This window comes from Cupressus sempervirens, chromosome 9, assembly GCF_028749045.1.
Source record: "Cupressus sempervirens isolate cs-2001-9-10 chromosome 9, ASM2874904v1, whole genome shotgun sequence".
NCBI classification, from domain to species: domain Eukaryota; kingdom Viridiplantae; phylum Streptophyta; class Pinopsida; order Cupressales; family Cupressaceae; genus Cupressus; species Cupressus sempervirens.
The window spans coordinates 294,415,689-294,429,902 of record NC_143126.1 but is presented as its reverse complement, the minus strand read 5'-3'; the positions used below and the strand labels follow the sequence as shown (position 1 = coordinate 294,429,902).

Sequence of the window (14,214 nt, the reverse complement as noted above, 5' to 3'; positions counted from 1 at the left end):
ACAGGCAGGGTAAAGTCAGAATCACATGTGGTTAAGGTGGCAGTAACATTATTCGTTGGTACAGATAACTTCCTTATGGCAGACCATATTCAGCAAGAGCTCTGATGAATCCATGAGCATTTTAACTACAGATGCCACAGCCCCTTCCTTACATTTAATATAATATTAGTTATCAAATCTTTCAATCGGAAGGCTGTAAGACTACTGTATGCGCATTTTTCAATACTGGTGAAATGAGAATTGTGTTTGAGATATCACTTTCTGAGATTTGATTATCTATACGGCTGTATGATTGTTATTTTCATTTCATAATAGGAGAACTGGAATTCTTAGTTTATTAGATTAGTATTTATAGCTGTATTGTTCTTCTAGATTGGTATTTGTTCAAGAGTTTTTGTCCCCTAGTATATTTCAAGGTTGCTTGCAAACTGTTTGCAAAAATGTCTTTATAGAACTAGGGAAGGGATATTACACAAAATGATTGCTCAGTCACATTGGAGGCTCACTAAAGCCCTACAAAATAAATTTTTATTTGAAAAGCACCCATAGTTTAAGAGAATATATCTGATCCTAGTAAAATGAGTTTTTTCATTGATAAAAAGTCCTGGTTACAATTTGACACTGTTAAGGATGATTTATTTGTTTGATTGCACTGTGTAACTAATGCTCTCGGTTTTTATATGTTAATAATATTATCGTAGGTAAACTAGTGCTGCAATCTGAAAAAAGTTTGTAAACCATCAAAAACTACTAAATCCAATGTTACGATTTGAATTCCTGATCTGTAGGTAAAAATTCTGAGTATAATAGCAATCACAAACCAGAGAAGGGATCACAGGCTCAAACAGAGAGTTAGGAGATCTGTATAATCAAGACCAATTTACCTGGCAGCTATGACCAGAATCTTATTTTAGTTCTTGTGCATAGTGTGTATTTGTTGGCTTGATCATGACTCCAATAACTGTGATACAAGGGGTTCCTTTTGAATGAAAGCATTTCTTATACTGACAGGCTTTCCCTCAACTTTAGGCTCACCTCTTCCAATTCCACTTCCATTTTCATATCCGTTTTGGACTTCAGGACGAATGATTTCCATGTAGAGTAAGCAGAGTTGCCTTCTTTGACTGTAGCATATTGGTTATTTAATCAATGTGCAGCCAGAGACTGAATAGTTGCATGTTTCCTATTTGATTTGGTCTCTCAGAATATTACTCTGGGTGTTTAGGTAAGTATTTGACTTTTATCTCTGTAGGAGTTGATAAAATCTAACTCCACAGTGTGCCAAGATTTCCTGCGTGCAAATAGCTTGCTGAAGAGAAACCAAAGGAGCAAGAGCTTGAAGCAAACAATGCAAGAGAAAATATTTCACAATAGGAAAAATGAAATTGCTATGTGAATGGATGAATTTATAATAAGAGAGAGACCGAATATAAAGGCCTCAAGGAAGCATGTAGAACAAGCTGAAAAGTGGTAGAAGATAAGGTTGACAACTAAGCACACTTCCACAAAAAGGTGGAATATGTGAGAAGGGAACAAACTCCCGTGTTGTCACCAACTCATCACTACAACTATTAACTATATGCATTAACCTAAGTAAGCTTAAGTAATAGAATAAATAATTAATCATTCACTCTAACACCCCCCCTTAAGTGCAACTTAGGGGAATGCTTTAAGCTCGCAAAACTAAAATGAAATGTAGAATGGGTTCCGACAACAAGGCCATGTTAGGTACCCATGTACAATGCAAAAAAATGCAACCTCTGAAAATGGGGAAAGAGAGAAAACCACGTGGGAAAAACCCTTTCCCAAAAAGAGGTAAGAACTTAGTGAAGGACCGAAGAAGCCTCCAACTAGGGGAATGTCCCATAAAGTAAGAACAAAGATTGATCATGAAGAGCATCACTGAAGCATGAAGAAGCTGCAAAATCTGCCATCAGAAAGAAATTGCCGATCTGAAGAACCTCCATGGAAGAAGAAGGCACGAACTGAGCTCATCTATATGGTAGATGATCCATCTCACCAAAATGCATAGGTAGCCAGACACTGCAATCGCCTCGTATATAGGATCAACCACTGAATACATAGCTCACACTATGGAACTATCGAACCACGGATGCATTAGAACAACAGAATAACTCCCCCTTAAGGTAGACTGGGTGAGATGACAGGCAATTGAGGTGGTGGACCGATATCCTTTGCAAATAGAACCAAGAACGATGAGAGAGGGAAGAGGTACAAACACCTATAAAGACACGGTCACACTGACGTTGCATGGGAAAACAAAAGGAAGAAGGCCAAAAACAACAAACAACTGTCCCCCCCATGGTGCTTTATAAAATAGTGCAAGTACAACTGTCTCAAAACAACGTTCATGAACTCGAAATGCAAGAGTGGCACTTTATCTCAGTACGTATACATAAAAGTGCTTACAAATGATCTCTACAATGATCGGAAAAGGAAAAAAGCTGATACAAAAGATAGTACAGACCAAAAAATGTTAATCTGTTATGTCAAACCCTCTTTCTCCTTTTTCCCCAAATCCTAAAAAAATGCTCCTCCTCCTAATTGAAAAAAAAATACAAACAAACTAAGGTTGTGTCTCCGGATCGCGGCTTCAAAAATCTTTCAGCCAAGAAGCACCAGGGAGGCTCTGATACTATGTAGGAGTTGATAAAATCCAACTCCACAGTGTGCCAAGATCACCTGCATGCAAATAGCTTGCTGAAGAGAAATGAAAGGAACAAGAGCTTGAAGCAAACAATGCAAGAGAAAGTATTTCACAATAGGAAAAATGAAATTGGTTATGTGAATGGATGAATTTATAATGAGAGAGAGACCGAATATAAAGGCCTCAAGGAAGTTTGTAGAACAAGTTGAAAAGTGGTAGAAGATAAGGTTGACAACTAAGCACACTTTCACAAAAAGGTGGAACATACTAGAAGGGAAAAAACTCCCGTGTTGTCACCAACTCATTACTACAACTATTAATTACAGGCATTAACCTAAGTAAGCTTAAGTAATAGAATAAATAATTAGTAATTGATTAATTATTTACTCTAACAGTCTCTCCCTCATATTGTTATCATTATGAGAGGTGGTTATTGAAAATTTTTCACAGAACAAAACAACTTCAGACCTAACAATTCAAGAAGCAACAAAAAAATTGAGAAAGTAACAGAAAATGAATTTGCAATGTCCTATACTAGCAGATACATATCTCCTTTGCAAGTTTGTGTAGAGGTGGGATGGTTCACATTTTGAAGTCAATATTAGAGGTGGCTTTTGAAGGTTACTCACATCCAAAACTACCTTAGACCTGATAATTCCAGGAGAATCAGGTGATAAAACAGGAAATGGATTTGCAATGTCCTATACTAATGTATATTTCCTTTGAAAGTTTGAGGAGAAATGTGATGACAGACACGCTCATTTAACATTCTTGAGCTCTCTTCTTGTATTTATTAGCACTGTCCATGTCATTAATTTAATGATTGCATAATAATTTAATAGTAGACAACCCTCGAAGAACTTGAATAAATCTTTAAGTACCCTCTCTTTTGTCATTCATGCAAGAATCATTAGTTGATCTTAATGAATTTCATGAAGTTCATGAACATGTAATGAGCGGAAGCAAACTTTCCTGTATTGTCTGGTTGATTGGTTCTTTTGTTGTCCTTGAAACAATGCCGAAACAAGATTCTGTTGTATCTAGATTTGCAGCTGAATAACTCCTGTTGGATTTCATTTTAGCTTAGAAAATCTTCTGTCAAAGGTAATCTCGATTTCAGCAGTTAGAGTGACCTCCAACATGAGCAGTATATTGCAAATCATACAACCATAATGCATAGGCATAAATCATTGTAATTTGTAGCTTTTCCCTTATGAGGTGTTGGAATATAACAACTAGGGGATAGTGTTTGATGGTGTTAATTGCTATTGTATTTAAGTAAAGGCCTCACATTCAGGTCCGGGCTGTTATGTTATAGGGATATGCTTACTTTGTTAGTAGACATTATGTTTATATTTATTTTTAATGGATTTTATGATGATATATACAAACAGAACATAAATATTACTTTATAGATAGCATTTGTAAACATAAATATTCAAATCTTGCCTGAAATTAAAATGCATCACTACTAAATATGCCTGGGCTAGGGTTTTTCCCCTAGCCTGTTCTTGGTGTTTGATCTTTACTATTTTTCTGTTCTGTTTGGATTGCTAGCTACTGGACATAATTTGCGTCGGTGTTTTTGGAAATCTTCTGCAGTCAATTTTGGATTGGGGTTTTATTGTTTGCATGGCAGGGCCTGGGATTTCTTCTCTGTTGGTGAGAACAGATGGTTCTTCTCCAACTATGCATGCAATGCGATCTAAATCGTTTTATTCAGGGGAGAGCTCCAAGCTGAAAAAAGTTAATGGTTGTTTTCGGCGTAGCCATGATCGCCCTGTTCTGGTTATTCCTCCAACGGCTGTAATGGAGGACATTGATTATTGGACCAAGCATGCTTTGATATGCAAATTTCTTGGAATCCGGATTTCCCTATCCGCTCTTGAGGCATGGATCCACCGCTCTTGGCAGGTGGAAGGCGATATGGAGATTATGTTGGCAGGGAATAGTTATTTTTTTGTTGTATTCTCTTGCATGTCTGATCGTGATCGTGTTTTTGAAGGAGGCCCTTATTTCTACAACCATGTGGGGTTATTTGTCAAACCTTGGCATTCAGGTTTTAATTCTGCTGAGGATCTCCCTTCAACAGTGCCAGTTTGGGTTCGCTTGCCTCGTCTTCCCTTGGAATTTTGGCGTGAAGACATCCTTCGACAAATTGCTGCTTTGTTGGGGAAGCCGGCTGCGATCGCACATCAATCCCTCGATAAAAAAGTTATTTCTTATGCTAGAATTTGTGTTGAAATTAATTTGAATAACCCATTACCAGATTCTTTGGGAATTTGTCTGGGGGATTCTTCTTGGGTGCAGCAGTTAGATTATGAATCCCTCCCTTTCCGTTGCCGGATTTGTCATGAGTATGGTCATTTACAGCGTCAGTGCCCCCGTAACTCGAGTTTCAAAGGAGTGGATGGTTCTACAACTGGCAATGTTGGTGGTTTGGCAGATACTACAGGGAAAGGACAATCTCAAATGGTTAATACTACCAAGGGGATGAATCCGCAAGATGCTACAGGTAAGGGTAAGACTCAAATGCAGGATAAGGATGGATTTACCCCTGTTCGCCCTTGAGCTAAGGGACGTGGTCAAAAGAGGCCTTTGAAAGAAAGATTATCTGATTCAGGTCTTAACCGCTTTGAGGAGCTGGATAGTATGGTTCTAGAGGAGGGTATTCCTCCTATCTCTTTTGATCCAGTTTGCCCAGATGAGAGATCTGTTCTTAATGATGCTTGTGGGGCATCTCAAGTTGTAGTATATCAGAACTGTGAGGTTCCTGTAGCTCCTGTGACAGAGGCTCTGGTGACTCTTGCAGTGTTCGAAGATAATGATGTTGTTTTGGCTGACTTGGTTAAGGATGTGCTACCATCAGGTAAGGGCAAGGGATCTCCTCTCCCCTTGGGGTTGCTGCCTCGACCTTTTAAGCGGGCTTCTTCTACTCCCCCTCTAAGGAGTGGGCGCAAAACAGACCAAGAGAAGATTAAACTCACAGGAGATATATTGATTGAGTCTGGTTCAGTGAAACCTTTGGATTCTCATTTTTCCAATTCTACTCAATGATGATTATTCTCTCATGGAATGTAAGGGGGTTGAATAGCATCCCTAGACAAAAGGCTATTCATAACTTCGTGGTTGATCATAGTCCTGATTTTTTTGTATCCAAGAGACTAAGCTCTTTGTGGAGTCTATGGTCCAACATGCCTCTAGTATTTGGTCTCGTGGCCAATGCCAGTGTGTTGGGGCAACAGGCAGTGCTGGTGGTTTAGCTATATTTTGGGATCCTCAAAAAATTTCTCCTCTTGGCTGGATGTCTTCTCGCTCAGCTCTCTCTATGGTAGCTTCTGCTCTAGACTCAGGAGAGGTAATCATGGTTACTAATGTGTATGCACCTGTTGATCTTGTGGGAAAGGAGGAACTTTGGGAACATATTCAATATGTTAGAAATTGTCATCCTTATCATCCTTGGGTGTTAGCAGGGGACTTCAATTCAGTTTTAAGTCTGGAGGAGAAGCATGGTGGTTTGGCTAGATTGGGGCCTTCTTCTGCTCTTCTTCGGCAACACATATCTCTTTTGCATCTCTCTGATGTTAAGCCTTCTAATGGTCTCTATACCTGGAATAATCGCAGGACTCGTGTTGCTGCTATCTCAGAACGTCTGGATAGATTTCTTGTTTCTTGCTTCTGGGTTAGTAGCACCCTTACTATCTCTTCAGAAATCCTTGATTGGAGGGGTTCAGATCATTGGCCAATCAAATTTTCCGCTATAGGGGCTTATGTTCCGAAGCATCCTCCTTTTAAGTTCCAGTTGATGTGGCTTCGTGAACTCCTCTCTTCATGATTTTGTTTTTTGTTGGTGGAAAGATGGTGCTCCTGCAAATGGTACTGCAATGTTCTCATTTTCTAAAAGGCTTCAATATGTTAAAAGGCAACTCAAGATATGGAATAGGGAATGCTTTGGGAACCTTCACTTTATGAAGAGGCTTGCTCAAGAAGATCTTGATGTCATCACAAGGGAGATTAGAGATCGAGGTTTCTCAGAGGATCTTGGCAAGGCTGAATCCCTTGCTTCTAGAGCTCTAGAAGAATGAGAACTTCGAGAGGAAATCTTTTGGAAGCAAAAGGCTAGAGTTGATTGGCTCCAAGAAGGTGATCGAAACACTGCCTTTTTCCATAAAACAGTGCAATCTCGCCGGAATCAGAGCACTATCTCTTCTTTGGTTAATTCTCAAGGTATCCAACTGAATTCCTTGCCAGCTTTGTTCCAGGAGGCTATTTCGTACTTCTCTACCCTCTTCTCTGAGGACTCTCCTCCTCCTGATAATGAAGAAAATATTATTTTGTCCTGTATTCCTTCCCTTATCACTCAGGAAATGAATGATTATCTCATGTGTCCTATCTCTTTGGAAGTGCTGGACGAGGTGGTCTTTGGCATGCCTAAGGGGAAGGCTCCTGGTCTTGATGGCTTTCCAGTTGAATTCTTTCAGGAATTTTGGGACATCATTAATCATGATTTGTTGGAGGTGGTTAAAGAATCCTATGCTAGCAAGCAGATGCTTCGAGCTTTGAACTCTACATTCTTGACTCTTATTCTTAAGAGAGAGGGTGCTAATCAATTGGAGTTTTTTAGACCAATTGCCTTATGTAATGTAGTTTACAAAGTTATTACTAAGTTGATTGTTGAGAGACTGAAAAGGTGGCTTCCCATTATTATCTCAGAAGAACAAGATGGTTTTGTTGCTGGCAGACAAATTTTGGATGGGGTGGTTATTGCTACTGAGGCTATTCACTCTATGGCTACTTCAAGGGAGAGAGACATGTTTGTTAAGCTGGATATGGCTAAGGCCTATGATAGAGTTAAATGGAGCTTCTTAAGGAGTATTCTTCTTTATTTTGGATTTAGCTCTGACTGGGTGAGTTGGATTATGAGTTGTGTTACTTCTGCCTCTTTTTCTATTCTTATTAATGGTCAACCTTCTCAACTATTTGGTGTTTCTAGAGGCCTCCGCCAGGGTGACCCTCTCTCCCCATATCTATTCATCATCATGGCTGAAGGCTTGGGCAGATTCATTAAGCATCAGGTGTCCCATAATTCTATTCAAGGCTGGCGGTGGGGTAATGGCTTACCTTCTCTTTCCCATCTTCAATTTGTTGATGATTCTGCTCTTGCCGGTCTTGCTAGAATCAAGGAAGCTGAAGCCTTTCGACATGCTTTGGACGTTTATTTGGCAGCTTCAGGCCAGAAAGTTAATGAGCACAAATCTTTCATTTACTTTTTTAACACTCCTGATTCTATTCAGCACAGGATCGTTGGTATCCTACGGTTGCAGATAGGTTCACTTCCTTTGACTTATCTTGGCATTCCTATTGCTGCTTCCAGGCAGCCACGTCTCTTCTGGCAAAATTTGATTACCAAGCTTCAGGATAAGGTAAATCATTGGACTCATAGATGGCTTTCTACTGCTGCCCGGGTTACTCTTCTTCAAGCTGTTATCTAAGCTCTTCCTACTTATAGAAGCATGGTTCACGCTGCACCTATTCACTTTCTCAAGGAGTTTGATGCTCTTTCTCGACAATTCCTTTGGAGTGGTAATTTGCGTAGTACTAAATGGAGCTTGGTTAATTGGGCAACTGTTTGTAGGCCTAAAAAGGAGGGTGGTTTTGGTCTTCAATTTGCTCTATTGAGTAGTCAAGCTTTGGCTGCTAAACTTTATTGGCGATGGTGCTCTGGACAACATCAACTTTGGGCTCGTATTATCACTCATAAATATTTTCATGGTGCTGATCCTTGCTCTGTTTCTGCACTTCCTCTTGAAGGTCGTGGCTCAATGGTTTGGCATACTTTGAGGACAGGTGCGATGTTGGTGAAGAGGGGTCTGTTCTGGATATGTAAAGGAGGTTCTCAGGCTTTGTTTTGGTCTGATGCTTGGGATGGATTCCCTTCCATTTTATCCATATACCCTCATCTTCAGCCTCTTTGTGACTCTTTTCTTGCCGTTGGATGGGATAAAGTGGCTCATTACAAGACTCCTTATCAATTGGGACCTGTTGTTGGTTACAGATGGAAGCATTCTTCTGATTGGCCTCCTGGAGGTACAGACATGGATCGTCAGGAGCTTTCTCAAATTCTGGCCTCTAGAGAGTGTTCTTCTTTGCTTGGTCCAGATGTTTTGGCTTGGGGTGGTACCTTGTCTGGTAAATATCATGTCTCTGCTGGGTATCAGGAGATAACTAGACAATTATTTGGGGATGCTGAGGTCCCTTGGTGGAAGCAAGTTTGGAATAAAGTTTCTTGGTCCAAGTGCAATTTTTTCATGTGGCTAGTGGCTCACAACCGTTGTCTTACCTGGGATAATCTTTGTAAACGTGGATTTCAGGGCCCCTCTTATTGTGTTTTGTGTGGTAATGGAGAGGAGTCTGTCTCCCATCTGTTCTTCCATTGCTCTTATTCTACTCAGATATGGCGCCTTTGGTGGAGCGCTTGGGGTTGCTCTTGTCGGCATGCTTCCTCTTTGCCTGAGTTCTGGGCTCGCTTGGGTAGTGCTCCCTCCAAGTCTTCTTCTCTCCATGCTGCTTGGATTGCTGGCCCATCTTTCATGCTTTGGCATATCTGGTTGGAGAGGAATCGTCGCATATTCCAAGATGTTCGGCTTGGTGTTTTGCATCTTTGGTGGAAAATATCACATTCTCTTCAGGAAACTATTCTTGTGAAGTGTGAGCTTGATGGGGGTATGGATCCGGTTGATCTTGCTATCTGTAATCGCCTCAATTTTCATCTGCAGGATGGGGTTGCAGCTCATAGGTTTCCTTCTATGTCCAGGCAGCTTCACCATCAGAGGAAGGGTCGGGTTAACCGGGATGGGCACTGGACGACTCCTCCCTGTGGAGTTCTGAAAATTAACACTGATGGTTCTTCCCGTGGGAATCCTGGTCCGGCTGGTATTGGCGGAGTGGCTCGTTGTAGTTCTGGGGATGTTAAATTTTTCTTCTCAGTTCATAAGGGTGATTATACTAACAATCTCATGGAAGCTCAGGCTATTTTATATGCTGTGGAACAATGTTGCTTGCGGGGATGGAGTAAGATTATTTGTGAGTCTAATTCCCAGGTGGTGGTGAACATGCTTTCTTCGCAAGAGCTTGAGGATGTTAGTTGGCAGCTGGCCACTGTTGTTAAGCAGATTTTTTTTCTTCTCTTCCTCTTTTCAGTTCATTAGGTTCGCGTATATTCCGCGTGAATGGAATAGAACTGCTGATTGTTTTGCCAAATGGGCTTCTAGTCATGATCCGGGTTGGAATATTAGGGATAGGAGGCAACTGTCCTTTGAGATGGTGCAAGAATTTGATGATCTTGTTGCTCAGGATCAAGCTCCTTGTTGAGCTCTCCTTGTTGTATTCCTTTCTGTCTTAATAAATTTTTACCCCTCTTTTTGCAAAAAAAGACAAGATGATATCAGTATTATGAAGTTCCTTTATCTAATTGGCTGGAGACAGTTATTGTGCTTTCAAGAGACAAATATGAGTCTGCATCAGAAAGTTCTGATACTATGTCAAATCCTAATGCCATCTTTTATGCATATGAAATATTTTATTTAGCTTTATTTGAATTTAATAGATTATAATCTGGAGTCTCATTTGAATCCTCTTCCTGATGTTTCTGTATTTTGATTAAATGGATCTCTAAACAATTGAAAATGTGGTGGTGGGCTACCATTGGGCTTGCAAGCATGCTATAATTTCTATTGCTTCAGCTCCTTTTTGTTGGTTAAATCACTGTATCCATTTCTGTAAGCATTAGTTTTTCCTGTGCTTCAATTTAATGTGAATCTTCCCCGACTTCTGCTGCTGTCCTCGAGCATCTGATGTATGCATATTATGTGCTATATAAGCTAGAATTTTAATGGGGCTTGATGCTGTATTCTTCATTCTTTTAGAGTTTAGAGGTGTCAGAAATTTGAGTTAAAAATGTCTGATGTGCAGTCATAATTGGACATTTAGTTATGCTAAATACTAAATAGTTTGAATTTGTTATATTAGTTTCCTTATCAAGTTTTATTTGTTGATTTCAGCTATGAAGCAACCACTTCGAAACGTAGCCGTAATATTGCAAGAGAGCTCACCACCGGTGGCTTGGCATCAGTTTTCTTAGTATGTGCTAGATTTTTCTCTCCCTACCATTGTTGCCAAACCAACTTTCATTTTTATCATTTATTTTGGTGAAGTAGGTTTGGATGTGATCATAGCTATATTCTTATTAGTTTACTTTATTCTTTGTTTTCTTCAAATTTATTTCTTGCACAAAGTTTCTAAAGGTGAAAATATCTATTGCAGGGATTCGGATCATTTTTTTTGCTTTTAGCCACAGGAGTTTATGTATAGTTGATATCAGTTCTTAAAATGACAGCTTTTGTGGTGAATCATGAAACAAAACTCACTGGTTTACATGCACATAACTTGGTGCGGACGAGAAACATTTGACCATTTTTCCTGCAATTGAGTTTATGAGGATCCACTGGATTCTCTTTTGAAACTTGTTGGCTAGCTCTGTACATTGGCATAGAGAATGTGAAACAGAATTTTTTTTTAACTTCTTACATGATCAACACAGGAATTAATTTTGGCTAAGTTGAGCTAATGATATGGAACTTTGTTTTGTTTATTCAAAATCTTTTTTTTGAATGACAAATACTGATTTATGTCCAAGTTAATGCTACATACTGGATTCTAGTTTGAAGCTTTGTTGGCTAGCTCTATACATTGGTATGGAGCATGGAAAAAGGAAAGTAATTTATTAGTTTACTAGTCACCTGGTTAACTCACGGATACATTTCAGCTAAATTGAACTAATGATACGGAATTGAGTTTTGTTTAGTCAAAAGCTTTTCATGAATGACAAATAGTAAATATTTTTATGGAGTTTAATTCTGTCTACAGTGTAGTGTTGTATTGGAATAATGATATAATCTATTACATATCTGCTGTTAACATTCATTTGTAGAAGTAGTTGGCTTCATCGTGTTGGTTCTCAAAACTGCAGATTGGAAATCCAAGAGCCTGCCACTTCTCTGATAGGACTTCTCAATAAGTTCTGGCCAACAAACAGGAATACTTTTTGATTCCTTTGCACTTTAGGCTCTGCTACACCTAGGTGGGTAGTGTTAGATTTAGGATCTCTGCAAATGTAATAACATTGTTGTAATTCTATGTGTTTCAATTGCAGATTTTCAAGATATATAAATATATCTTCAAGAGGCATGTCTTGTGAAGAGACATGTCTCTATGTTTATATATGTTAATTATTCATTAATTAAAACGTTATTAATTATAACATATCTATATTATATAAAAATATATTATATATAATATATAGCATACAATATATTATATGTAATATATATAGCATACAATATATATATATATATATTAGAGTATGTATGATTAATGATTAACAATAACCATAGAAGGGATTAACTCTAAGACAATACAATCCGACAGAAGCTACAATTTAACACTCCCTCTTAGCTCGGGAGGATTGCAATAGAATACATTATCACAATAATCTTAGAATGTCATATTAAAGACCTTAATATATATATCACACTATATACATTATGCTTTGATAATATGAGTAAAAAGTCTATATCATAGGTGAGATCTTTTTATAGTAGGCATTGCTCCACGAAATGAGTCAGAACAAACATGCCAACAATATCTAATTCTAACAATGATATGTATATCAATTGTTTTCTACCATAGCTATGACTTAGATACAATGGAAGCTATCTCAACACTCGCTCTTTATTTGGGAAGATTGATATATAACATACTATGTTCTTGAGTATAAGGAGATATCATCTCACTATGATATTCCTAAAAATGGCATATCAATATGAATTTATCAACACACATTTAAAAAATCAACATATGGAATTTACTTCAACACACTAAGAGGCTAGAATCCTTAATACTCCCTCTTAAGCAAAGGGAAATTGAAATAAGTTCAACGTACACAATAAGGTGTAATCATTATTATGTTTTAAACTAAGAGAGAAAGAAAACATAATGGATTTTCATGGTGTTCGGCTATCGCCCAAAAGACCCATAAAGGTTATCAATGTGTCCGGCAAGATTTGGCCCAAAGAACAAAGATAACTCAAACTTTCAAAACAATGGGTTTTCATGGTGTTTGACTATCGCCCAAAAGACCCATGAAGGTTATCAATGTGTCCGGCAAAATCCGGCTTGAAAGATAACACCAAAATCAACCATTGTTGGAAAATAGATCAACTAAAATAAAGTCGTCACTTTATAATAGGATCAAAACACATGAAAGGTCGTCACCTTTCACAAGAAAAGTCGTCACTTTTCACAATACAAGCTTGCAAGCAAAAATAATTTTATATTCATGAATATATATTTTAATAAATGCATTTACAACAAAGTCATATCAATTTTACCTCTGAAGTACACAATTTCAACTTTGCAAGAGGCTTGGTAAAAATATCAGCGCTTTGCTCATCTGTACTAATATAATTCATCCTTGTGATAAATGCACCAGTATCACAAGGTCACATGACATGGAGCATTTTCTACAAGAGTAGACTTATCACTGTATGCATATAATCATCAACCATATGATGTTAGTCAATTGGTGCATAAGAAACAATAATCATTAATCATGTCAAGTTTACCTCTGAAGTGATATGATCTACTCCCTCTGAATAAAAATTTGATAGAATCATGTTCTTATTTGCTCCCTTTTAATTTGATGCAATGTCAGATTTCTTCTTCATAATCTTAATCATAAAAGATGTTCACTTCTAGACATTGCACAATAATCCTAGTAGCAAACATACCAACTTTTGTTTTTTTTGCAAGAACATCTTTCTATGACAATCCATAAATGTCAAATCATTAAATCTCCTCTCTAAAGATGGTTTCAAGTGGGAATTTGAACATTGTTTATTAAGTTTACCCCCCACAATGTGAAATTCCAACTTTTATATCATCGAGCAATTTTACGTACTCGGTACCTAGAGTATGATTATGCAAGTTATTTAAGGATCTTTTCATTTTCTAGTGATGTTCACAAGGTGTGGCTCATTAAAATCTTGAACTCGCATCCGTGTATTTTTAGACTCCCTCTGATTATAAATCTTCCAAACTCCAACATTGCCTTTAGAAGAAGTGTAAAACTCTCTCTTAATAAAGAAGGATATTCATAATCTCAATCATTAAGGATATTTGTTTCAAGATCCTCACTTTATCCAACTTGATCATCAGAGTCTTTGGAACTTTCACATCACATCAAATTTGAATACTTCTTTCTAATTTACAACTTGATCTTTTCGTCCATAGACGCTCCAAACCTTAAGCTTAGTAGTATAAGTGAACACAAACTTGTCCACAAGGGGTAGACTCATTAAATCACATAGTTGCAAAAATTACAGTCCTCTTGATTGTTACAATCTATCGATCATTGAAGATTCTATCACAACACGATTTACTCCCTCTGAATCAATATGATCCAGATTACCGAAGATTTACTAAATCAT

The 14,214-nt window shown here is 38.0% G+C and overlaps 1 protein-coding gene across 1 annotated transcript in view; it reads left to right on the top strand.

Moving 5' to 3' along the window:
- LOC149538566 (uncharacterized) overlaps positions 1–11,362 on the top strand; it is a 62,919-nt gene extending 51,557 nt beyond the window's left edge. The window contains exons 3-4 of the mRNA XM_089799873.1: positions 10,729–10,807; positions 10,991–11,362. Of these exons, the coding sequence (XP_089655999.1) occupies positions 10,729–10,807; positions 10,991–11,038 (127 nt within the window). The 3' untranslated portion in view covers positions 11,039–11,362. The remainder of the gene's footprint in view (positions 1–10,728; positions 10,808–10,990) is intronic.
- Positions 11,363–14,214: the final 2,852 nt, after the last annotated feature.